Raw genomic sequence first — 20,798 nt, 5'->3', positions numbered from 1 at the left:
GGGGGGTGGGAATGAAACCAAATATAGTCATCAATATTGTTGGCTGTTTATGTGAGAGGTTTAAGGCTAAAAAATCAATCATAAGAGAAGCAGGTGTTTTTAGGAACAATGTGTTTATTTCTGTTCATGGTTACAGAACTGAAGTGTTTGCGGAATGGAGCGTTTTGGTGGTTAATATTGAATGGGGCTCAATAGGGGGATCATTATTAAGCACTCTATACCTCAGTTTAACACTGTCTTTAGACATACTGTCCATCTTTGTAAACATATTCATGTTCCCTCTGAAACTAAGAAATGGGACAATTCTAGTTAATGATATTATGATAGAACAAACATTGACATGGTGCACTTTTAGTCCTTTTAGGCCTTCATATCAAATGGAGTAATTTGATTGAGGTGATCTTTTCATCGGTAGCAGACTTCAGAGATCTCCATGGCGAGTTCCAGTAACTCGGCTCCCTCTTGACAGGAGTTGCAGCAGCTGCAGTCCAGTTCTACGTTGCAGTTACACCAGCCACTGCCCCGCTCCTGCTCCCTGGACGCATTTAGGTATTTGAACGAGGGGAAACAGCGGCTCACAGCTCTCTCACATGTGTCTGGCACCATGACTACAATGTCATAGAACTGGCAGTAGAGGCAGGCCAGCAGAATGGCAGCACAGTCATCTGGGGACAGGGAGAGAAATATTAAATCAGTGAAAAAGTTGCATTTGACCTCACACTAGACTAGGGGAAGGCTGCAGATGTAAGTACTAGTAGAGCCCAAATGTTTTATGACTATACAGATGATACTGCATTATCAACAATGGTTGTTCTTTTTCTGGATTTTCAACTTGTCAGACTTTAAATCGTTACGATAATGGAATTACACTAGACAAAATTCACCATTGAAGCTTAATTTTCAGAGAGGAGGAAAAACAATACCCCCAGCGTCAGGCTGATGGGATTCGAAGGAGGAGAAGCGGTTGCTACTGTTGTTAATGGGCTTGTTGGAACACAGTGAGAAACTGGATCCGCCCCACTCACTGCCTCCCATGGGATCCTGAGAGCTGAGGTCTGTATCCACTTTGTCTGGGTCGTGCTCTGAGATGGTGCTCAACCTCCGCACTCCACTCACCACAACCTTGTTGCTGCTCATCACCCCAGAATTTGTGGGCTGAGACACGTCTCCTTTAAATACAGTACAGTACATAAAGTCAATACCTCATCCTCTTAGCTCCAAAAACCTTAGGTCACTCTGAAGTTAGGGGACTTATAGACCTGAGCAACCAGGTGAGTAACCATGTTAAGTGAATCTATTTGGCTACTGTAGGCCAATATTGTAGGTCCGGATATGTATCTGTAACACCCCAGCATGTGTGCTCATCAGCAGAGATACTTGGTCACATTATCAAAACATTTCTGTTTGTTAATTATTCAACATGTCTCTGAGAGGCGAGACTCACAAAGCAGGGTGTGTATACAGGCTGAAAGTCCCATAAAGTTTAATGAGGGGAAACTATTGATTTTTAGCATTTATTGGGATCCACTTTCCTCCCTTGAACATGACCATAAGAGAATTCACAGATAAACCTTTAAAGAATACAAGTCTGCAGCAGTCAAGGTAGAATGGGACCACATTTTCTTAGCTTTAGCACTCTTGCAATGGGGATATACACTGAGTATACAAACATTAGGAACACCTTCCTAATATTGAGTTGCACCCCTTTTGCTCTCAGAACAGCCTCAATTCGTTGGGGCATGGACTCTACAAGGTGTCGAAAGCGTTCCACAGGGATGCTGGCCCATGTTGACTTCAATGCTTCCCACAGTTGTGTCAAGTTGGTTGGATGTCCTTTGGGTGGTGGACCATTCTTGATACACACGGGAAACTGTTGAGCATGAAAACCCCAGCAGCGTTGCAGTTCTTGACACACTCAAACCAGTGCACCATACCCCATTCAAAGGCACTTTTAAATATTTTATCTTGCCCGTTCACCCTCTGAATGGTAATGGTACACATACACAATCCATGTCTCAATTGTCTCAAGGCTTAAAAATCTATCTTTAACCTGTCTCCTCCCCTTCATCTACACTGATTGAAGTGGATTTAACAACTGACATCAATAAGGGATCATAGCTTTCACCTGGATTTACCTGGTCAATCTATGTCATGGAAAGAGCAGGTGTTCCTAATGTTTGATACACTCAGTGTATTCCACTCTATGATACCTGGCACTACCATTACCCAGCAAATACAAAGATGACCCTCACCAGACAAATAGATCTTTACGAACTCTGCTCTTTTTCTATACTCAAGCTTTCACAAATAGATTAGTCAGCCCATAAACAAACACAACTGTTGAAACTACTTACCCTCCAGCAAAGGACTCTGGTCGCTCCCTGTCTTGACATGATCTGGTTCATTTGTAGAGGTCCTTGGTTGTGTGGTCATCTGAAGATTTGAATAACATTACCACATGCCTATGCAACCTAATGATATAACCTATACGCCTAAATAATATTTGCTAATCATATTCCATTCCTTACACGTATGCATAATACTGGTAAGATAATACTTATTCTAAATTATAAACTTTACCTGAAACAAAACTTCTGGAAGGCCGACAGAAACTGTATTGTTTGTTCACAAATGGAAAGAACCATCCAACACTTGTAAAGCCTCTGGACCTTCCTGTGTGGTTGAAGCACAGCTTGGATCTCAGTGCTCTGTAAACTTGCAGGACAAGACACACCCCATATTGATCCGGGCCATAGCCAATCAGGCAGCTCAAAAACATTTGACATGATGATCTTTGGTCAAGTATAATCATATTTTATCACTCCGACAACCTGGCTAGTCAGCCAGATAGCCTCATACCATGATAGCCTACATAGATGCCATTATAGGATATTCATCTCTGTGCAGTGTGTACACATACAGGCTGGTTGATGATGTGGTCTGAACTGAATGAGGCGAGCATTTACAGTATTTCAATTATAAAAAATATTTAGCTCCAGATATATAGCAAAGGGCATGTGTATATAGATTTTGCGTAGGCCTGTCTCACACTTGAATCTTCTCTTTGTGACAGACCGGGTTCAAACGGCTTCAGACTCATTTTTCTGGTTGGATCTGTATTTTTAATGCTCTAGGGTTATTATTGCTTGGATAACCTTATTTACTATTATGTATTGATTCAGTTTTCTTTATGCGGTGCACACTGCACAGAACACCGGAATAACTATCACTGAACTATCATTGTGAATTATTGTAACGTTTGTGTGTCAATTAATCCGGTAAGGGATGGGTTGACAACTAGCGATTTGACACAATAATAAAATGTTCATTCATTTATACAGTAGATGCTTCTCCTGCCAAACAGAGTTGGCTTATTCTTCACATTGCCTGCCATCCATTAGATATACACATTGACCACTGAAATATGGCCGTTACCACACTGTTAAATCAAACTCAGGTCATAACTCAAACCTGCACATAAACACAATGATGATGAATGCTACATTTACATTTACGTCATTTAGCAGACACTCTTATCCAGAGCGACTTACAAATTCTGCTACAACCTATACATTCACCACACACACTTTATATACAGAATTTATTACAGACAGCTTTTAGTGCACAACTCTGGCAATGTACAATACAATGCTAAATAAGGCCAAAAAGCTATGTTTGGGATAGTGGGGAAAAAATACGATTAGTAGGCTACACAAATAATTATATCCCAACAGAGAAGGTTATACATAAATCATATTTTTGGCAGTGTAAAAGTAACCAATTATCAATGATATCATGTCACAAATGGAACAGAGGATTACTATCTGGTGGTTGTCTGGTACTCACATAGGTAAAAATAAACAAGTTTGTGGGAGAAAAACATTATTCTTCATGAAGTGCTGTCCATAAATATTACCAATGCTCTGGTTATTAATATACACATATTCATGAAAGAGTGAAACAAAAGACATCGAAGAAAGAAAAAACTCTGCATCACTGAACCAGCTCCCCATAGGGCTTCATCATTGGTTGTACAGCCTCACAATAAGCCAATCCGAATACATTATTTGAGGACAAGCGGTGTTACAATAATTCCTCTATTGGTTCTGTTGTCTTCAATGTGAGCTCGGTTGGATAATACCCAGTACAAACGATGCCAGTAAAACAGAGCACCAAATATCCCCAATAAATAAAATAGTCAATTAATTCCTCCAGAGAAAATTGTTGTGTGTTTCCACTTGATATGAAGCAGTTCTACAAGTCATTTGGTATATTTCATAGTTGTTCAATGTGGGAGTCTTGCAGTTGAGATTGACAGGTTGGAATACAGTCTCTCTTTCACTGCGAAGGCACATGAGCCAGCTGCAGGTTGGGTCTCTCTGGGCTCCCGCCATCTTCATCTTGGTCCACATCTGAGCTGTGCTCATCAGAGCTCTCAGTCTCAGAACAGTCATGGGGCACATTCTCATACGCTTCCTCGTCCATTAGCTCTTCTTTTACGCTGAGAAAAAAAGTCATGATGAGGAAAAAAGGTACTTATAATGACTTCTGAAACTGAGAACCATTTCTCCATTACCAGATCTAGTTTTTAAATGGTGATGAAACACTCACAGAGGGTGCATAGGGTACTGTTCTTCACTGCTGTCACTGTAGGATCCATTCCCATACCAGAGAGCTGCATTCATCTCCTCCTGCTGGAACATATAGGGCAGAGAGCTCAGAGAGGGAGCGCCTATGGAAGCTGGGTTGAATGGAGGTATACTACTGTTTAGCCATTCAGCCTGAAAAGACACACGCCATTGATTTATAGCATAATGACAAAAATAAAGGTTTAGCACTCAATTCAAGTAGTCTGAAGAGTATTGCGTGTACTTACCTTAGGAGTAAGGAAAGCGGAGCTGTGACCATGGCCAGTGTTCTCTCTCTTGAGAGATCTGCAGTTACACATAAACACATTATTCAATTTAACAAACACACCAACTGGGAAATAGAGGAAAAACATAATATCCTCACAAGACATTTTATATTAATTACATGGTTTCTATAAGTATAATACCAACAGAAATGCAGGTTTAACATGTTAAGAAACAGAGACATACAGGGAGCTATACTGTAGAGACCAAGCATGTTAAACTTACCCTTCACCAGCAGGCTTCTGGGGCCTTCTTCTTTGGAACTCCATCTCATCAACTGTCCACACAGCTCCTTTTACATTCTCCACTCGCACAAAACACTTGTGGAGGCTGAGGTTGTGTCTCACTGCATTCTGCAGAGTCAGGAAGAAGAACATACAGTATTAACACCACATACAGCTTCAAGGTAAGGACAAGAACATTATTCCATAAAAGGTGTTCTAATACCATTGAACATTTCTAAAGATTCATGAATATGGCATACAGTGGAGGCTGCTGAGGGGAGGACGGCTCATAATAATGGCTAGAATGGAGTCAATGGAGTGGTATCAACCACATCTTTGATGTGTTGGATACCATTTCATTGACTCCATTCCAGCCATTATGAGTCGTCCTCCCTTCAGCAGCGTCCACTGATGGCATAGCAACTAAACATAGCACAACAATATTCATATACATGTAAATAACCCCTTAAATGGACATAGCCAAATACCTTCCATGTTGCTGCATTGCGTCTGAAATATGCAAATGTTCGTGTGAACCAATTGTAGATTTCATTTAGTGTCAGCTGCTTATAGGGTGATTCAAATATCGCCTGAATAATACAAACACAAAGAAATACAATTAGCAAATGATAGACATCACTACTTACGGTATTTGAGGAACAAAACAACTGGTATAGCTAACATTTAGTCAGAGGGTAAACCAGGGTGAAATAAAATACATGTATTCCTTACCTGTCTTATTAGGGCTGCATATGTAAATGGTGGTCTAACTTCCGTACTGACGTAGAACTCTTTATTCTGAACAATATCTGTTAAAACATATTTTTATCAAATAGATAAACCATCACAGGCATAACAGTAGTTCATAGAATATGTACCCCACCACCCTCATTAGATTCAGCATCACACTGCTAACTCACCTTGATTCATGTTCTTGCTGTACTTGTCTGAGTACCGTCTCCTCCCAGGGCTCACAGTGAGCAGGGTGTTGGGAGTGATGATAGAGGTCGTCGGCGGAGGGGTCAGGGGTGTGGAAGGAGCAGTGGCACTTTGAGACAAGCTCATGGGAGGAAGCACCTTGGGAAACATCACCTGGGAGAAGGCAACGTTAGGCACAAGATTCACCTGAAAAATCAAATGTAACGATTAATTTAAACGCAGTACAGAGAACACAGCTGTAGGGAATGCAATATTGGAAGTGATTATTCTACCATTATGGCTAACACTTGGACTGTTGGTAACCTGATTTGAATTAAAGACATGGCCACTAATACTCCAGAGACTTACCGTTGGTGTTGCTGGTTTTGACATTTGCTCAGAGGATTTGAGGTGAGACATCATGGCTTGCAGACGCTCTCTGTCTTTTTTCAACTGCATTGAGGAGAAGATAAAAAAACAAAGATGTAATGTCGTCGATACTGTACAATGAATGGACATTATTTAAACAAACGTCTACTATACCTGAAGTTCTAGCTGCTGAACAACCTGCATCTGCACTCGACACTGTGCTGTACTCTTGTCATCCAGTGTATGTTCACTGTTCAGATGTCTGGGAGAAAAACACACTCCCATGATAAGTCAAGAAAACACTCAAGAAGCCACTACAACACAGTGTTGTTATTACATTAAGAGAGATGGACCTTCATTTGGCTCTCTGAGAAAATTAATAGATGAGGAGAAACTCACTTGAGAAAAGCCTGAAAGTCTCCAAAGACCGCCTCACAGCCAGACCATTTGCACATGCCGTGTCCATAGAGAGGGTGAGTGTTTTGTGTGTGATCATCCACAGGACCTCTGCAGAGAGACACATCATCAATGTTACACTTCAGGAAGAGGTTGGTCAGATGATAATGAATAAACACTGTTCTAGAACGACTAATCACCTGTCTTTCTTCTTTAGGGGCTGTGATTTATGATTCCCATTAGTGGTGGACTGCTGGCTGTGGAGCAGGTTCTTCTGAAAAGTGGCTGGATACTCACCACCAGAGGGCAGGCTTGCGCTATTCTCACACCCTTTCACTAAACCTAGGAGAAATACACAAGTACATATCATCTTAATTAATTCAGCCGAATAAATAAAATATGTTAGCCCAACAACAACAACAACAACAAGTATAGCTGCAAGCAGCCATGGTGGAGGAGAACAACAACAAGCTAAGAATAGATGAATGGTAGGGGCTGGGTGGTAGACACTTACCCTGAGCTGCAGAGGGGCTCATGGAGGGCAGGACAGACAGGAGACCCTGTCTCTGGAGGCTGAGGAGGTGCTGCTGTTGGACCTGCAAGAGCTGCTGCTGGATGGCCATGTGCTGGGCCGTTAGCTGCTGTGATGGGGGGGGGGGGGGGGGATCGATAGTTACATATTGAGATATCGTTTGACAATATATCGTATCGTTGACAATATCGCAACATTTGGTTGAAGGCAAAATACAGACATATGACAGAAAATATATAGGCCGGCCTACCTCTTGCCCTGACTTCTCAGCATGCTTCTGCTGTAGGAGCTGGGCGTTGAACTGGTCCTGCTGTTTCTTGCAGAGATCCTGTATGTGTTGCTGTAGAAGAAATGTTGAGTTAATGGAAGGTCATGAGGAAATTCAGCTCTCACTTTCAAGCCATCAGCATCTTACTAAGATCCTCATGTAAAATAAATAGGTGACAATACAGAGAAACAAACTAAAAAGTGCTGCTGATAATATTACAATTTTAAAAATACACAATAAAGCATATAAATGTAGATTGAGACAGTGTGGTGATTATGTGATTACCTGGTGTAACATGAGTGCTTTCTGCTGCTGGAGCAGGGCCTGGATCTGCTGTGGATTGAGGACCTGCTGCAGTGTCTGCTGAGGAGTCTCCACCGGAGGTGTCATCATAGACACTGAGACTGGAACCTGCCAACAACACAAGTTGAGCACAGATTAGACCTAGGCTAGCCTGAAAATAACAGAAAAACAATGCCAACAACACCATTAAAAAGTGTTTTTTTGGAAGAACAAACAGCCTCTGCCAGGCATCCAGCAATTACCACCCCCTCTCCCTCTCTGCCCTACACTCACAGCTCTGGGGATGTTTACAGTAAACATAAACAGAATAATTAAAGCTGAATAGATATATAAATAATGAATACAAAGCCAGGGATGCAGGGCAAGTTTTGCAAAAACAGAACTCTGCATTGCATTTTAATTAAGGTCTGAACCACAAACAAACATGTTCCAACTAAGACTGGCTCTGTTTGAGATCCAGTAAACAACCTGCTGGAGGATGTCACAGAGGGTCTAGGCTAACAATAACAGTGGATGGATTGCTGTGGAGAACGCCCTTTCCCACACTGACTAAACGTGCTCTGGCACAGGTGCTCAGTGCTCATTAAGGTCCTTATAGACCTATACTATATATTAGACCTATGGCTTTACATGACTTAAAGCAGAAGGTAAAATAATTGCATCAGCTGGATTTGAACCTAAACGTCTGCATTACAGAAATAAACCTTTAGAGAGCCAGATAGTGCCTGTTAGTTGCTGTATATATGGTATGGGAATGGGCCATCTTTTGTATGCACAACATCAACAAAACAAAACCCTGCGCCTAGCCTAATCCTTGTTTCCATGACGGCAGGGCAGACAAGTCCAAACATCTTTTGTTATTGTCGATGACAAACATCTTTTGTTATTGTTATTGTCGATGATAGAAACCCACATACCCATGAAGGACAGTGTAAACACTGGGCTAGTCCTCATATTGAAGTCTGTGTTCTAAGACTAATGTTGCCAATGACAAGATACATGCCTTTCTGAAACCCTGAAAATATGATCATACTTTTCATATAACAGACCATTATACTTAATCTCTCTCTAAACTGAGATGTAACAACCTGATGTAACCAAAGGCAACAGACAACACACCCAAACCCCAACCACTAACGGAGAAATTTAATATAAACTACAACACCAGAGTAGGGAAAATGCTTGAAAGAGGCAATAAAGAGCCAAGGAAATGTTCATATGATTGAAGTAAATTACCTCAGATTATTTGGCACAATTACATTATAAATATGTTAGGTCACTGAGTAGTGACATGCACAATCATTCTGACTAACAAAGTCACAATTACTAGCTAGGTCAATAGTTTGCACAGATATAAGTGACGAACAGTATTGCATTTTAACATTTAACATAGCCCTTTCCATCAAGCAAATTCAACCAATGTACATACCAGTAAACAAAGAAACAAGTATTTCCTATCTAAATATAGAAATAGGCCAGTTGCTGAAATGACAATAATCAAGTTGACAAACCTGATCAACTCCATTTACAGTGGTTGTCTTTGGCAGTTAGAGAGACGCAGGTTGGAAAGAGACCGAGAGCAGTAAGCTGTACACAACGTTAGGCTGTCTGGCAGTCTGACAGAGTGCTTGTGTGCATAAACAAAACTAACCAATATCACAGATCCCTCCTCCTTCATCACAAAGTGCCTATGCAGTCTCTGTCTACACTGCTGTTGGCTCAGAGCTCAGTTTACTAGCCTACCCACCATACAAACAAAGACATATGCTAAATGTGCCAATTTGAGAACACACATGCTTTAGTCGTGGAAAGTAAGCATGTCACACTTTATAAAATAAGTTTGGTAACCTGGTTTTGCTGCTGGCTGTCAGCCCCGGAACCCTCTGGAGTTGGAGTCTGAGTGCTCAGCCAATCGTCCTTTTCAGCACTGTCCCCATTCTCGGTCTGATTGGCTGGACTGGTGCAGGTTGTCTGCTCTGACCCAGACTCATGCATCTGGACTCACTGACCTGAGAAAAGAACAAGAACAAGAGAGCTCTAAAATCAGAATCTGGATATAGGATGAAAAATGGGCTACTTCATGTAAATTCACAATGTCTCTCCACAATACTGATTTTAGGCTACATTTATTTTGAACAATTCCATATGCACATGGTGCACTTTCTTACTGATCTTATCCAAGAAACATATTCACTACGGTTGCAGATCAGCAAGGAAAGACAAGGTTACAAGACAACGGTTTCCCTCTTGCCAAGATAAACCGTCTACCCTACCGGAAGGAGTAGGAGATATTTGTTAAGTAGCTCATTGCTGCCATGGCTACGGTAAATAAAGGGGCCCTGGGTTGGTGTTTATGAGCAAACACATTGTCCTTCTGGAGCAATTTAACATTATCCAGAAGGTGAGATAAACAGATCTGGCAGGTAGCACAATACTGCATTAAAGGGAGGGCCATGTGTATACAGCTGGGGGAGCGATCGACTCAAAAGCAACACAGCGAACGTATACACCAACAGACAATCTGAAGACAAACAAGCTCTTTGAACTGGGAAGATTCAAATGTCCACAACTGCTAGAAACTGAGATAAACTAGCTGAATATGTAGGCCTATCTACATACACTACATTACCAAAAGTATGTGGACACCTGCTTGTCGAACATTTCATTCCAAAATCATGGGCATTAATATGGAGTTGGTCCCCCCTTTGCTGCTATGACAGCCTCCACTCTTCTGTCAAGGCTTTCCACTAGATGTTGGTACATTGATGCGGGGACTTGCTTCCATTCAGCCACAAGAGCATTAGTGAGGTCGGGCACTGATGTTGGGCGATCAGGCCTGGCTCGCAGTTCCAATTCAACCCAAAAAGTGTTCGATGGTGTCGAGGTCAGGGCTCTGTGCAGGCCAGTTAAGTTCTTCCACACCGATCTCGACAAACCATTTCTGTATGGACCTCGCTTTGGGCACGGGGGCATTGTCATGCTGAAACAGGAAAGGGCCTTCCCCAAACTGTTGCCACAAAGTTGGAAGCACAGAATCGTCTAGAATTTAATTGTATGCTGTAGCGTTATGATTTCCCTTCACTGGAACTAAGGGGCCTAGCCCAAACCATGAAAAACAGCCCCAGACCATTATTCCTCCTCCACCAAACTTTACAGTTGGCACTATGCATTGGGGCAGGTAGCGTTCTCCTGGCATCTGCCAAAAACAGACTTGTCCGTCGGATTGCCAGATGGTGAAGCGTGATTTATCACTCCAGGGAACGCGTTTCCACTGCTCCAGAGTCCAATGGCGGCGAGCTTTACACCACTCCAGCTGACGCTTGGCATTGCGCATGGTGATCTTAGGCTTTTGTGCGGCTGCTCGGCCATGGAAACCCATTTCATGAAGCTCCCAACAAACAGTTATTGTGCTGACGTTGCTTCCAGAGGTAGCTTGGAACTCAGTGCCACGAGGACAGATAATTTTTACGCGCTATGCGCTTCAGCACTATGCGGTCCCGTTCTGTGAGCTTGTGTGGCCTACCACTTTGCGGCCGAGCCGTTGTTGCTCCTAGAGATTTCCACTTCACAATAACAGCACTTACAGTTGACCGGGGTGGCTCTAGCATGGCAGAAATTTGACAAACTGACTTGTTGGATAGGTGGCATCCTATGACGGTGGCACGTTGAAAGTCACTGAGCTCTTCAGTAAGGCTATTCTACTGTCAATGTTTGTCTATGGGGATTGCATGGCTGTGTGCTCGATTTTATACACCTGTCAGCAACGGGTGTTACTGAAATAGCCGATTCCACTAATTTGAAGGGGTGTCCACATACTTTTGTATATATAGTGTACTTCTGAAGAAAGCTGAAACATAGGCTAGCCTACTGTAAGCCTATCATAGTTCTGTAATACAGATTTATGAGAGAAAGAAAACACATTAGCTATTCAAATGTCAAATTATAACAATCACAAATGAGAGATTGGGTTCTAGCCAAAATATCCAACCAACTAATCTGCACGTCTTTACAATACACTATCCTTACCTTGGCAGAAAATACACAGCGTTGTGGGTGATCAGCTGAGTTCAAAGCAGTAGCGTAAGATGTGTTTGTGTAGCCTATGTGGACTGTGCACACATGAACAAGTGCTGTGTTTTAACATGCAGGAGTACGCCTGTTTGCATAAACACAAACACTCTGCAGATAGAACAAGGGCAAACCATATACACAAGGAATAACTACATTCTGTTAATGTTAATGAATGCAAATTGCATTGCCTAATGTTCAGCTCGTCGCTACTTTTTGGGGATGAACATTTCCCCCATGGATTTTTCGTTTGGGAGTCTTCACTTTTTAAAATGAAAACTATCATTCAGAGTCACAAAACAACAGGCGTTATGTGACCACACCAAAACATTAGGCCAGGGTTTCCCAACTGGCGGCCAATTTGACCCGCAGGTACATCTCTGGGGCCAAGCTTCCTGCCATCCAGGACGTCTATACCAGGCGGTGTCAGAGGAAGGCCCTCAAAATTGTCAAAGACTCCAGCCACCCTAGTCATAGACTGTTCTCTCTGCTACCGCACGGCAAGCGGTACCGGAGTGCCAAGTCTAGGTCCAAAAGACTTCTCAACAGCTTCTACCCCCAAGCCATAAGACTCCTGCACAGCTAATCATGGCTACCCGGACTATTTGCATTGCCCCCCCACCCCATCTTTTTACGCTGCTGCTACTCTGCTAATTATTTATGCATAGTCACTTTAACTCTACCCACATGTACATATTATTTCAACTACCTCAACTAGCTGGTGCCCCCGCACATTGACTCTGCACCGGTACCCCCCCTGTATATATAGCCTCCCTACTGTTATTTTATTTTACTTCTGCTCTTTTTTTCTCAACACTTTTTTGTTGTTGTTTTATTTTACTTTTTTATTAAAAATAAATGCACTGTTGGTTAAGGGCTGTAAGTAATCATTTCACTGTAATGTCTGCACCTGTTGTATTCGGTGCATGTGGCCAATAAAATTGTATTTTATTTTATTTGGCCAGCCAAGTCTTTTGCAACAACAAAATATACAGTATCTGTCAAAAGTTTGGACACACCTACTCATTCCAGGGGTTTTCTTTATTTTTACTATTTTCTAGGTTGTAGAATAATAGTGAAGACATCAAAACTATGAAATAACACATATGGAATCATGTAGTAACCAAAAAAGTGTTAAACAAATCCAAATATATTTTAGATTCTTCAAAGTAGCCACTCTTGGCATTCTCTCAACCAGCTTCACCTGAAATGCTTATCTTGAAGGAGTCACACATATGCTGAGCACTTGTTGGCTGCTTTTCCTTCACTCTGCGGTCCAACTCATCCCAAACCATCTCAATTGGGTTGAGGTTGGGTGATTGATTGTGGAGGCCAGATCATCTGATGCAGCACCCCATCACTCTCCTTCTTTGTCAAATTGCCCTTACACAGCCTGGAGGTTTGTTGTGTCATTGTCCTGTTGAAAAACAAATGATAGTCCCACTAAACCCAAAAAAGAGGACTGAGCACGCCCCCATTCTCATCGACGGGGCTGTAGTGGAACAGGTTGAGAGCTTCAAGTTCCTTGGTGTCCACATCACCAACGAACTATCATGGTCCAAACACACCAAGACAGTCGTGAAGAGGGCACGACAAAGCCTATTCCCCCTCAGGAGACTAAAAAGATTTGGCATGGGTCCTCAGATCCTCAAAAAATTCTACAGCTGCACCATCGAGAGCATCCTGACTGGTTGCATCACCGCCTGGTATGGCAACTGCTTGGCCTCTGACCGCAAGGCACTACAGAGGGTAGTGCGTACGGCCCAGTACATCACTGGGGCAAAGCTCCCTGCCATCCAGGACCTCTATACCAGGCGGTGTCAGAGGAAGGCCCTCAAAATTGTCAAAGACTCCAGTCACCCTAGTCATAGACTGTTCTCTCTGCTACCGCACGGCAAGCGGTACCGGAGTGCCAAGTCTAGGTCCAAAAGACTTCTCAACAGCTTCTACCCCCAAGCCATAAGACTCCTGAACAGCTAATCATGGCTACCCGGACTATTTGCACTGCCCCCCCACCCCATCCTTTTTACGCTGCTGCTACTCTGTTAAGTATTTATGCATAGTCACTTTAACTCTACCCACATGTACATATTACCTCAACTAGCCGGTGCCCCCGCACATTGACTATGCAACGGTACCCCCCTGTATATATAGCCTCCCTACTGTCACTTTATTCTATTGTATATATAGCCTCCCTACTGTCACTTTATTTTTTACTTCTGCTCTTTTTTTTCTCAACACTTTTTTGTTGTTGTTTTATTCTTACTTTTTTTGTTTAAAATAAATGCACTGTTGGTTAAGGGCTGTAAGTAAGCATTTCACTGTAATGTCTGCACCTGTTGTATTCGGCGCATGTGACCAATAAAATTTGATTTGATTTGATTTGATTTGAAAACCAGATGGGATGGCGTGTCGCTGCAGAATGCTATGGTAGCCATGCTGGTTAAGTGTGCCTTGAATATTAAATAAATCACAGACAGTGTCACCAGCAAAGCACCCCCACACCATCACACCTCCTCCTCCATGCTTCATGGTGGGAACCACACATGCGGAGAGCATCCGTTCACCTACTCTGCGTCTCACAAAAACACGGTGGTTGGAGCCAAAAATCTAAATTTTGGACTCATCAGACCAATGGGCAGATTTCCACCGGTCTAATGTCCATTGCTCGTGTTTCTTGGCCCAAGCAAGTCTATTCTTCTTATTGGTGTCCTTTAGTAGTGATTTCTTTGCAGCAATTCGACCATCAACGCCTAATTCACGCAGTTTTTTGTCATGGCTTTAGAAGCTTCTGATAGGCTAATTGACATCATTTGAGTCAATTGGAGGTGTACCTGTGGACGTATTTCAAGGCCTACCTTCAAACTCAGTGCCTCTTTGCTTGACATCATGGGAAAATCTAAATAAATCAGCCAAGACCTCAGAAAAAAGATTGTAGACCTCCACAAGTCTGGTTCATCCTTGGGAACAATTTCCAAACGCCGGAAGGTACCACATTCATCTGTACAAACAAGAGTACGCAAGTATAAACACCATGGGACCACGCAGCCGTCATACCACTCAGGAAGGAGACGCGTTCTGTCTCCTAGAGATGAACGTACTTTGGTGCGAAAAGTGCAAATCAATCCCAGAACAACAGCAAAGGACTTTGTGAAGATGCTGGAGGAAACAGGTACAAAAGTATCTATATCCACAGTAAAACAAGTCTTATATCGACATAACCTGAAAGGCCGCTCAGCAAGGAAGAAGCCACTGCTCCAAAACCACCATAAAAAAGCCAGACTATGGTTTGCAACTGCACATGGGGACAAAGATCGTACTTTTTGGAGAAATGTCCTCTGGTCTGATGAAACAAAAATAGAACTGTTTGGCCATAATGACCATCGTTATGTTTGGAGGAAAAAGGGGGATGCTTGCAAGCCAAAGAACACCATCCCAACCGTGAAGCACAGGGGTGGCAGTATCATGCTGTGGGGCTGCTTTGCTGCAGGAGGGACTGGTGCACTTCACAAAATAGATGGCATCATGAGGAAGGAAAGTTATGTGGATATATTGAAGCAACATCTCAAGACATTAGTCAGGAAGTTAAAGCTTGGTTGCAAATGGGTCTTCCAAATGTACAATGACCCCAAGCATACTTCCAAAGTTGTGGCAAAATGACTTAAGGACAACAAAGTCAAGGTATTGGAGTTGCCATCACAAAGCCCTGACCTCAATCCCATAGAACATTTTTGGGCAGAACTGATAAAGCGTGTGCGAGCATATATTTAAAAAAAAATGTGTGTGCGGAATTTTCATTGTTGGACATAAAACACTAAAAACACCAGCAAATCAGCTCCAAGTGATATTAATTTAAGAAATCTGTTCACAAGTATTCCCACGCATAATAGAGAGACACGTGATCGTATACAAATGTAAGCAAGCTTTGAAATTATTATGTTTTAGTCAAACATTATATCTGTTTGGGCTTCTTGCGGTCAATTCGCAGTCTACAAGTTATTTGTAATTATATTCAGGCCCCCCGAACATCCCCTCAAGAAAGAAAATTGTCCCGCGGCTGAATCTAGTTGATGATCCCTGCATTAAGCTATCTTTACAAAGTGAAATGTGTTAACCATTCACTTGTATGCTAAGTTTACCACTCTGGGGAACAACTAGTGGATATTGCAAATAGAAATAAGCAAATGTGAAATTCAATAAATGGTTTTCAGTTAACATTTGCATAGCTGACCCACAGGAAGTTTTGGTTTATTGCTATTTTCATAAACCTTGCAGGTGGATGATGCTAGACTATATTATCTTTGTTTCTGTGGAAGAGACACAAGGATAGTGATTCTCCACCAGGAGGGGTCCCTGAAACAATTATTGACAGACAGCCAACACACTCCATCTAAACTATTATAGATCAGCTTGAACAGCAGTGTAAGATTAGGTATAGGTTCTGTCAGCCAGGTTGACTGGTCCCTAAATGATCATAATATGCTGTAGGCCTACATCATCTAGCCTAAACAAACACATTGCGACCCTTACGGAAACCATGCAACATAAAAACAAAACAGTTTCAGCACATTACATATAATGTTAAAGGGATAGTTCACCCAAATTACATATTGGTTTCTTTACCTTGTAAGCAGTCTATGGACAAGGTATGACAGCATTTCATTCATTTCATTTTATTTATTTAGCCAGGATAGTCTAATGAGTAACAATTGCCACTGTTTTCCAGGGAGTCCTAGGTTCCATAGAATCAATAAAAACATATACATCATAACCATTGGCATACATATAAAATCACAGCATACACAAAAGCACACAAATCATATGTGGTAGCATACATACCAAACCTCACTCGAATTACAGTTACGTATACTGCTATTTTGAAGGCGGACATGCTAGCTAGCTGTCGTGTGAATAAGTCCAGCTTGTTCCTGAGCAATGGTCCAAAGAACTGCAGACTGCCTTGAAAGGCCATGTTTTTCACTGATGGTTGTGCCAGTAGGTGTGGGTCCCATTGGTCATATGCTTTGACTGCTGCTCTGGTGCACCCCTGGAGCATGGGTGGAGACTCCCACCTGAACAGGTCTGACATGTATTCAGGCAGTTTGTGCTGTGACGCATTGAAAACTGTCACTGACCATCAGTGGTTCGACTCCAGCTTGTTGCAGAAGAAACTCTAACTTTATGTGTCCCTTCTGTCCGGTCCTGATACAACAGCCCTGTTGATCATACGCTGTAGCTGTTTAAGACCTGTCTTATTGCACTGATGTAGGGTGGGAAGCCATACTGTGGCACAGTAGTCCAGGTGAGTTGTTATCATGGTGTGGTAAATTGTCAGGATGATGTCCTTGGAGACTAAGTCCCTTGCCCTTTTTAGAGTGCCAAGCCCAGACAGTAGTTTCCCTGTGACCAGGCTGACATGTTCAGTCCAGTGTAGGTGTGGGTCGAATTTGAACCCCAGGTAATTTATGGCATTTACTTGTTCATAAGTGTTTTGTCCATCTGTTATTGTGATACTTTTGCCTGTGTATCTCAGCTTTCGTGGGTTGCCAAACAGCATTGCCTTGGTCTTCTGAGGGTGTAGGTCAGGGTTCTTCAATTCCGGTCCTGGAGGGCCGAAACACTTCTGTTTTTTATTTCTACCTGGTAGTTAATTGCACTCACCTGGTGTCCCAGGTCTGAATTAGCCCCTGATTAGAAGGAGAGGATGAAAAACAGAGGTGTCTCGGCCCTCCAGGACCGGAATTGAAGAACCCTGGTGTAGGTAGAGCTTGTTGTCAGCGAACCAAGCTGCTGCCCTCTTGATGTCATTTGACACTGACTCCTCACACTCCCTGGTGGTAGTAGCTGAGTAGTACAGGACTGTTTCATCTGCATATACAGTCCCTTTCAAAAGTTTGGACACACCTACTCATTCAAGGGTTTTTCTTTATTTTTACTATTTTCTACATTGTACAATAATAGTGAAGACATCAAAACTATGAAATAACACATATGGAATCATGTAGTAACCAAAAAAGTTTTAAACAAATCAAAATACATTTTATATTTGAGATTCTTCAAAGTAGCCACCCTTTGCCTTGATGACAGCTTTGCACATTCCTGGCATTCTCTCAACCAGCTTCACATGGAATGCTTTTCTAACAGTCTTGAAGGAGTTCCCACATATGCTGAGCACTTGTTGGCTGCTTTTCCTTCACTCTGCGGTCCAACTCATCCCAAACCATCTCAATTGGGTTGAGGTCGGGTGATTGTGGAGGCCAGGTCATCTGATGCAGCACTCCATCACTCTACTTCTTGGTAAAATAGCCCTTACACAGCCTGGAGGTGTGTTGGGTCATTGTCCTGTTGAAAAACAAATGATAGTCCCACTAAGCCCAAACCAGATGGGATGGCGTATCGCTGCAGAATGCTGTGGTAGCCATGCTGGTTAAGTGTGCCTTGAATTCTAACTCTGGGTCTTCCTTTCCCGTGGCGGTCCTCATGAGAGCCAGTTTCATCATAGAGCTTGATGGTTTTTGCATCTGCACTTGAAGAAACTTTCAAAGTTCTTGACATTTTCAGTATTCACTGACATTCATGTCTTAAAGTAATGATGGACTGTCGTTTCTCTTTGCTTATTTGAGCTGTTCTTGCCATAATATGGACTTCGTCTTTTACCAAATAGGGCTATCTTTTGTATACCACCCCTACCATGTCACAACACAACTGATTGGATGAAACACATTAAGAAGAAAATACATTCCACAAATTAACAAGGCACACCTGTTAATTGAAATGCATTCCAGGTGATTACCTCATGAAGCTGGTTGAGAGAATGCCAAGAGTGTGCAAAGCTGTCAAGGCAAAGGTGGATACTTGGAAGAAACTCAAATATAAAATATATTTTAATTTGTTTAACACTTTTTTGGTTACTATATGATTCCATATGTGTTATTTCATAGTGTTGATGTCTTCACTACTATTGTACAATGTAGAAAATAGTTAAAAAAATAAAGAAAAACCCTTGAATGAGTAGGTGTGTCCAAACTTTTGACTGGTACTGTATATGTATACAGCATTTCTCCAGCACTGATGGAAGGTCATTTATGTAAATACAGAACAGTAGAGGTCCAAGCACACTCCTTTGTGGTACTCCATTCACCACAGGTACCTGGGCTGACTGCATGCTTTGCAGTTTAGTGTATTGACTCCTTCCCTGTAAGTATGACGTGAACTACTTGATTGCAATACTGTCAAAGCTTAGTTTCTCAAGCTTCCTCGGGAGTGTGTGGTGGTGAACTGTGTCAAAATCTTTCTCCAGATCCAAGATGAGTGCTGCTGTGACCTCCTGGCTGTTACAAGCAGACTTGATGTCCTCTACAACCCTTTGCACTGCTGTAGATGTGTTGTGTATCTTCCTAAAACCTGTTTGATAGGTCGTAAATAGGCTGTTGAGTGAGAAATGGTTAGCAACCTGTGTGTGCACTAGCCTTTCCCTGGCACCTGGAAACATTGCAAGGGAAACTAAACCAAAGCATGGATTGCTGTCATACCTTGTCCATAGACTGCTCACGTGATAAGAAAACCTAAGTGTAATTTGGGTGAACTATTCCTTTCATGTTTTTATGAGAGTACACCTGCCAGATATACACCTGACCTACTAGAAACACTGTGCAGGAGTTAGAAGTCAACTCAAGGTGTGGCATATAAAGCGATGGGCATAGTATGTGTGGGAGCAACATCGATCCAATGTACGGGGCCACATATCCATGAATCCGATTGCCGAACACGTGGGAACAGAACAAGGACAGTCAATTGGTCTACATATTCTTAGTGTTGTTGTAGTGGGGTCTTTCACAACGAAAGAACAATCAATAAATCGTTTTAGTTATTTTGCTATGTTAGTTAGATAGCTATCTACCACAACATACGGACCATCGTGATTTACCTTGCTAACTAGCTATTAAAGTTAGGCTAACTAGCTAGTAACGTTAATGTAGCGAACGGCTAGTAGCAGTCGTAGCTAGCTAGGTAAGTTATCGAACAACATTGGAATTAGTTAACTCCTCAAGAGCACTGAAATTGAGAAATTGTGGTTAGTTATCTGTTAAAAGCAACCCCATCGTTGTTGTATAATATTATTTAGCTAAACAGTCATTGTAGGCCAGCTAGCTACAGTAGGTATCTAAACAACAATGGGGTTGTTGTTGTTTACCGCTAATGTTGGCTAGCTAGGCTAACGTTGGCTAACGAGATGAACAAATGTAATTAGTTACCCAATAACAAATAAATGTATCTCGGGTAGCAAGCATACATTTAACTTACCAGGGCATCAATTTGTAGCCTGGGCTACTATTTGGCACGTCTCGTTGAACAAGTTAAGAAGCGATTGACAGACAGACAAACACTCAGCAACGAGCTAACGTCAGCCAACTCGGATCAACAGTGCCAGCGGTGGACAGTCACTGGACAGTGCAGTTGGGCGTTTGTTTGTGACAAGACCATGATGACGACCATGATGATTAAAAAACAAACAAAACAACAAAAACAGCACAAGAGACCATACATAAATGTTTAGCATTATTGTTTTGCTTTTTTTTTTATCAGCAAAAATACATTACATTTTGACTGGTTAAATTTGTTGAAAATAAACAACATTAAATAATTAAACCCTAGGGGAATGCAAGGCACCATTCCAGAGATTTACAATCAGTTGAGATCTCATCTTACTAAAACAAATACTTTCATTAAAAATAGCAACAATGCCCAGCTACATACCCTATGTAAGATTGATTAGTCTCCTAGAGAGAAACAAATAATCTTAGTGT

At 42.0% G+C, this 20,798-nt stretch overlaps 2 protein-coding genes across 10 annotated transcripts; both read right to left on the bottom strand.

The window, feature by feature from the left end:
* Positions 1–303: 303 nt before the first annotated feature.
* Positions 304–2,660, bottom strand: LOC311150158 (uncharacterized protein). Its single transcript, XM_084187471.1, has 4 exons — positions 2,581–2,660; positions 2,355–2,433; positions 924–1,169; positions 304–665 (listed from the first exon to the last, which is right to left on the bottom strand). The coding sequence occupies exons 2-4, from the start codon at positions 2,431–2,433 to the stop codon at positions 406–408; spliced, it is 585 nt and encodes a 194-aa protein (XP_084043597.1). The 5' UTR covers positions 2,581–2,660; the 3' UTR covers positions 304–405.
* Positions 2,661–3,584: 924 nt separating this feature from the next.
* LOC311150148 (forkhead box protein P1-B-like) lies at positions 3,585–20,434 on the bottom strand. Of its 9 annotated transcripts, none has more exons than XM_084187448.1 (16): positions 20,296–20,434; positions 9,772–9,932; positions 7,906–8,031; positions 7,603–7,692; positions 7,335–7,461; positions 7,021–7,162; positions 6,824–6,931; positions 6,599–6,686; positions 6,425–6,508; positions 6,058–6,229; positions 5,870–5,946; positions 5,626–5,727; positions 5,139–5,266; positions 4,877–4,934; positions 4,612–4,781; positions 3,585–4,501 (listed from the first exon to the last, which is right to left on the bottom strand). In XM_084187448.1, exons 2-16 carry the CDS (start codon positions 9,916–9,918, stop codon positions 4,339–4,341), a joined length of 1,782 nt encoding a protein of 593 aa, XP_084043574.1. In that variant the 5' UTR covers positions 9,919–9,932; positions 20,296–20,434; the 3' UTR covers positions 3,585–4,338. The 9 variants fall into 9 exon arrangements, with proteins under 9 accessions (XP_084043574.1, XP_084043572.1, XP_084043575.1 ...); XM_084187446.1 differs by having other exon boundaries at positions 6,058–6,262; positions 20,296–20,417; XM_084187449.1 differs by having other exon boundaries at positions 4,612–4,694; positions 6,058–6,262; positions 20,296–20,417.
* Between the last annotated feature and the right edge of the window lie 364 nt (positions 20,435–20,798).

This window comes from Coregonus lavaretus (assembly GCF_964263955.1).
Source record: "Coregonus lavaretus genome assembly, chromosome: 22".
NCBI lineage: Eukaryota > Metazoa > Chordata > Actinopteri > Salmoniformes > Salmonidae > Coregonus > Coregonus lavaretus.
This window is presented reverse-complemented; position numbering and strand designations above follow the sequence as displayed.

What these genes read in the sequence shown, in the direction of transcription:
- LOC311150158 (XM_084187471.1), bottom strand. Translation starts at nt 2,433, where the DNA reads ATGACCACACAACCAAGGACCTCTACAAATGAACCAGATCATGTCAAG. An exon ending in CCAGAGTCCTTTGCTGGAGG is followed by an intron (nt 1,170 to 2,354) that starts GTAAGTAGTTTC and finishes CTGTATTTAAAG; the next exon opens with GAGACGTGTCTCAGCCCACA. An exon ending in CCATCAGCCTGACGCTGGGG is followed by an intron (nt 666 to 923) that starts GTATTGTTTTTC and finishes CCCTGTCCCCAG; the next exon opens with ATGACTGTGCTGCCATTCTG.
- LOC311150148 (XM_084187446.1), bottom strand. Translation starts at nt 9,918, where the DNA reads ATGCATGAGTCTGGGTCAGAGCAGACAACCTGCACCAGTCCAGCCAAT. An exon ending in ACAGCCAGCAGCAAAACCAG is followed by an intron (nt 8,032 to 9,771) that starts GTTACCAAACTT and finishes TGTTGTTGGCAG; the next exon opens with GTTCCAGTCTCAGTGTCTAT. An exon ending in CAGCAAGAACATGAATCAAG is followed by an intron (nt 5,947 to 6,057) that starts GTGAGTTAGCAG and finishes ATGTTTTAACAG; the next exon opens with ATATTGTTCAGAATAAAGAG.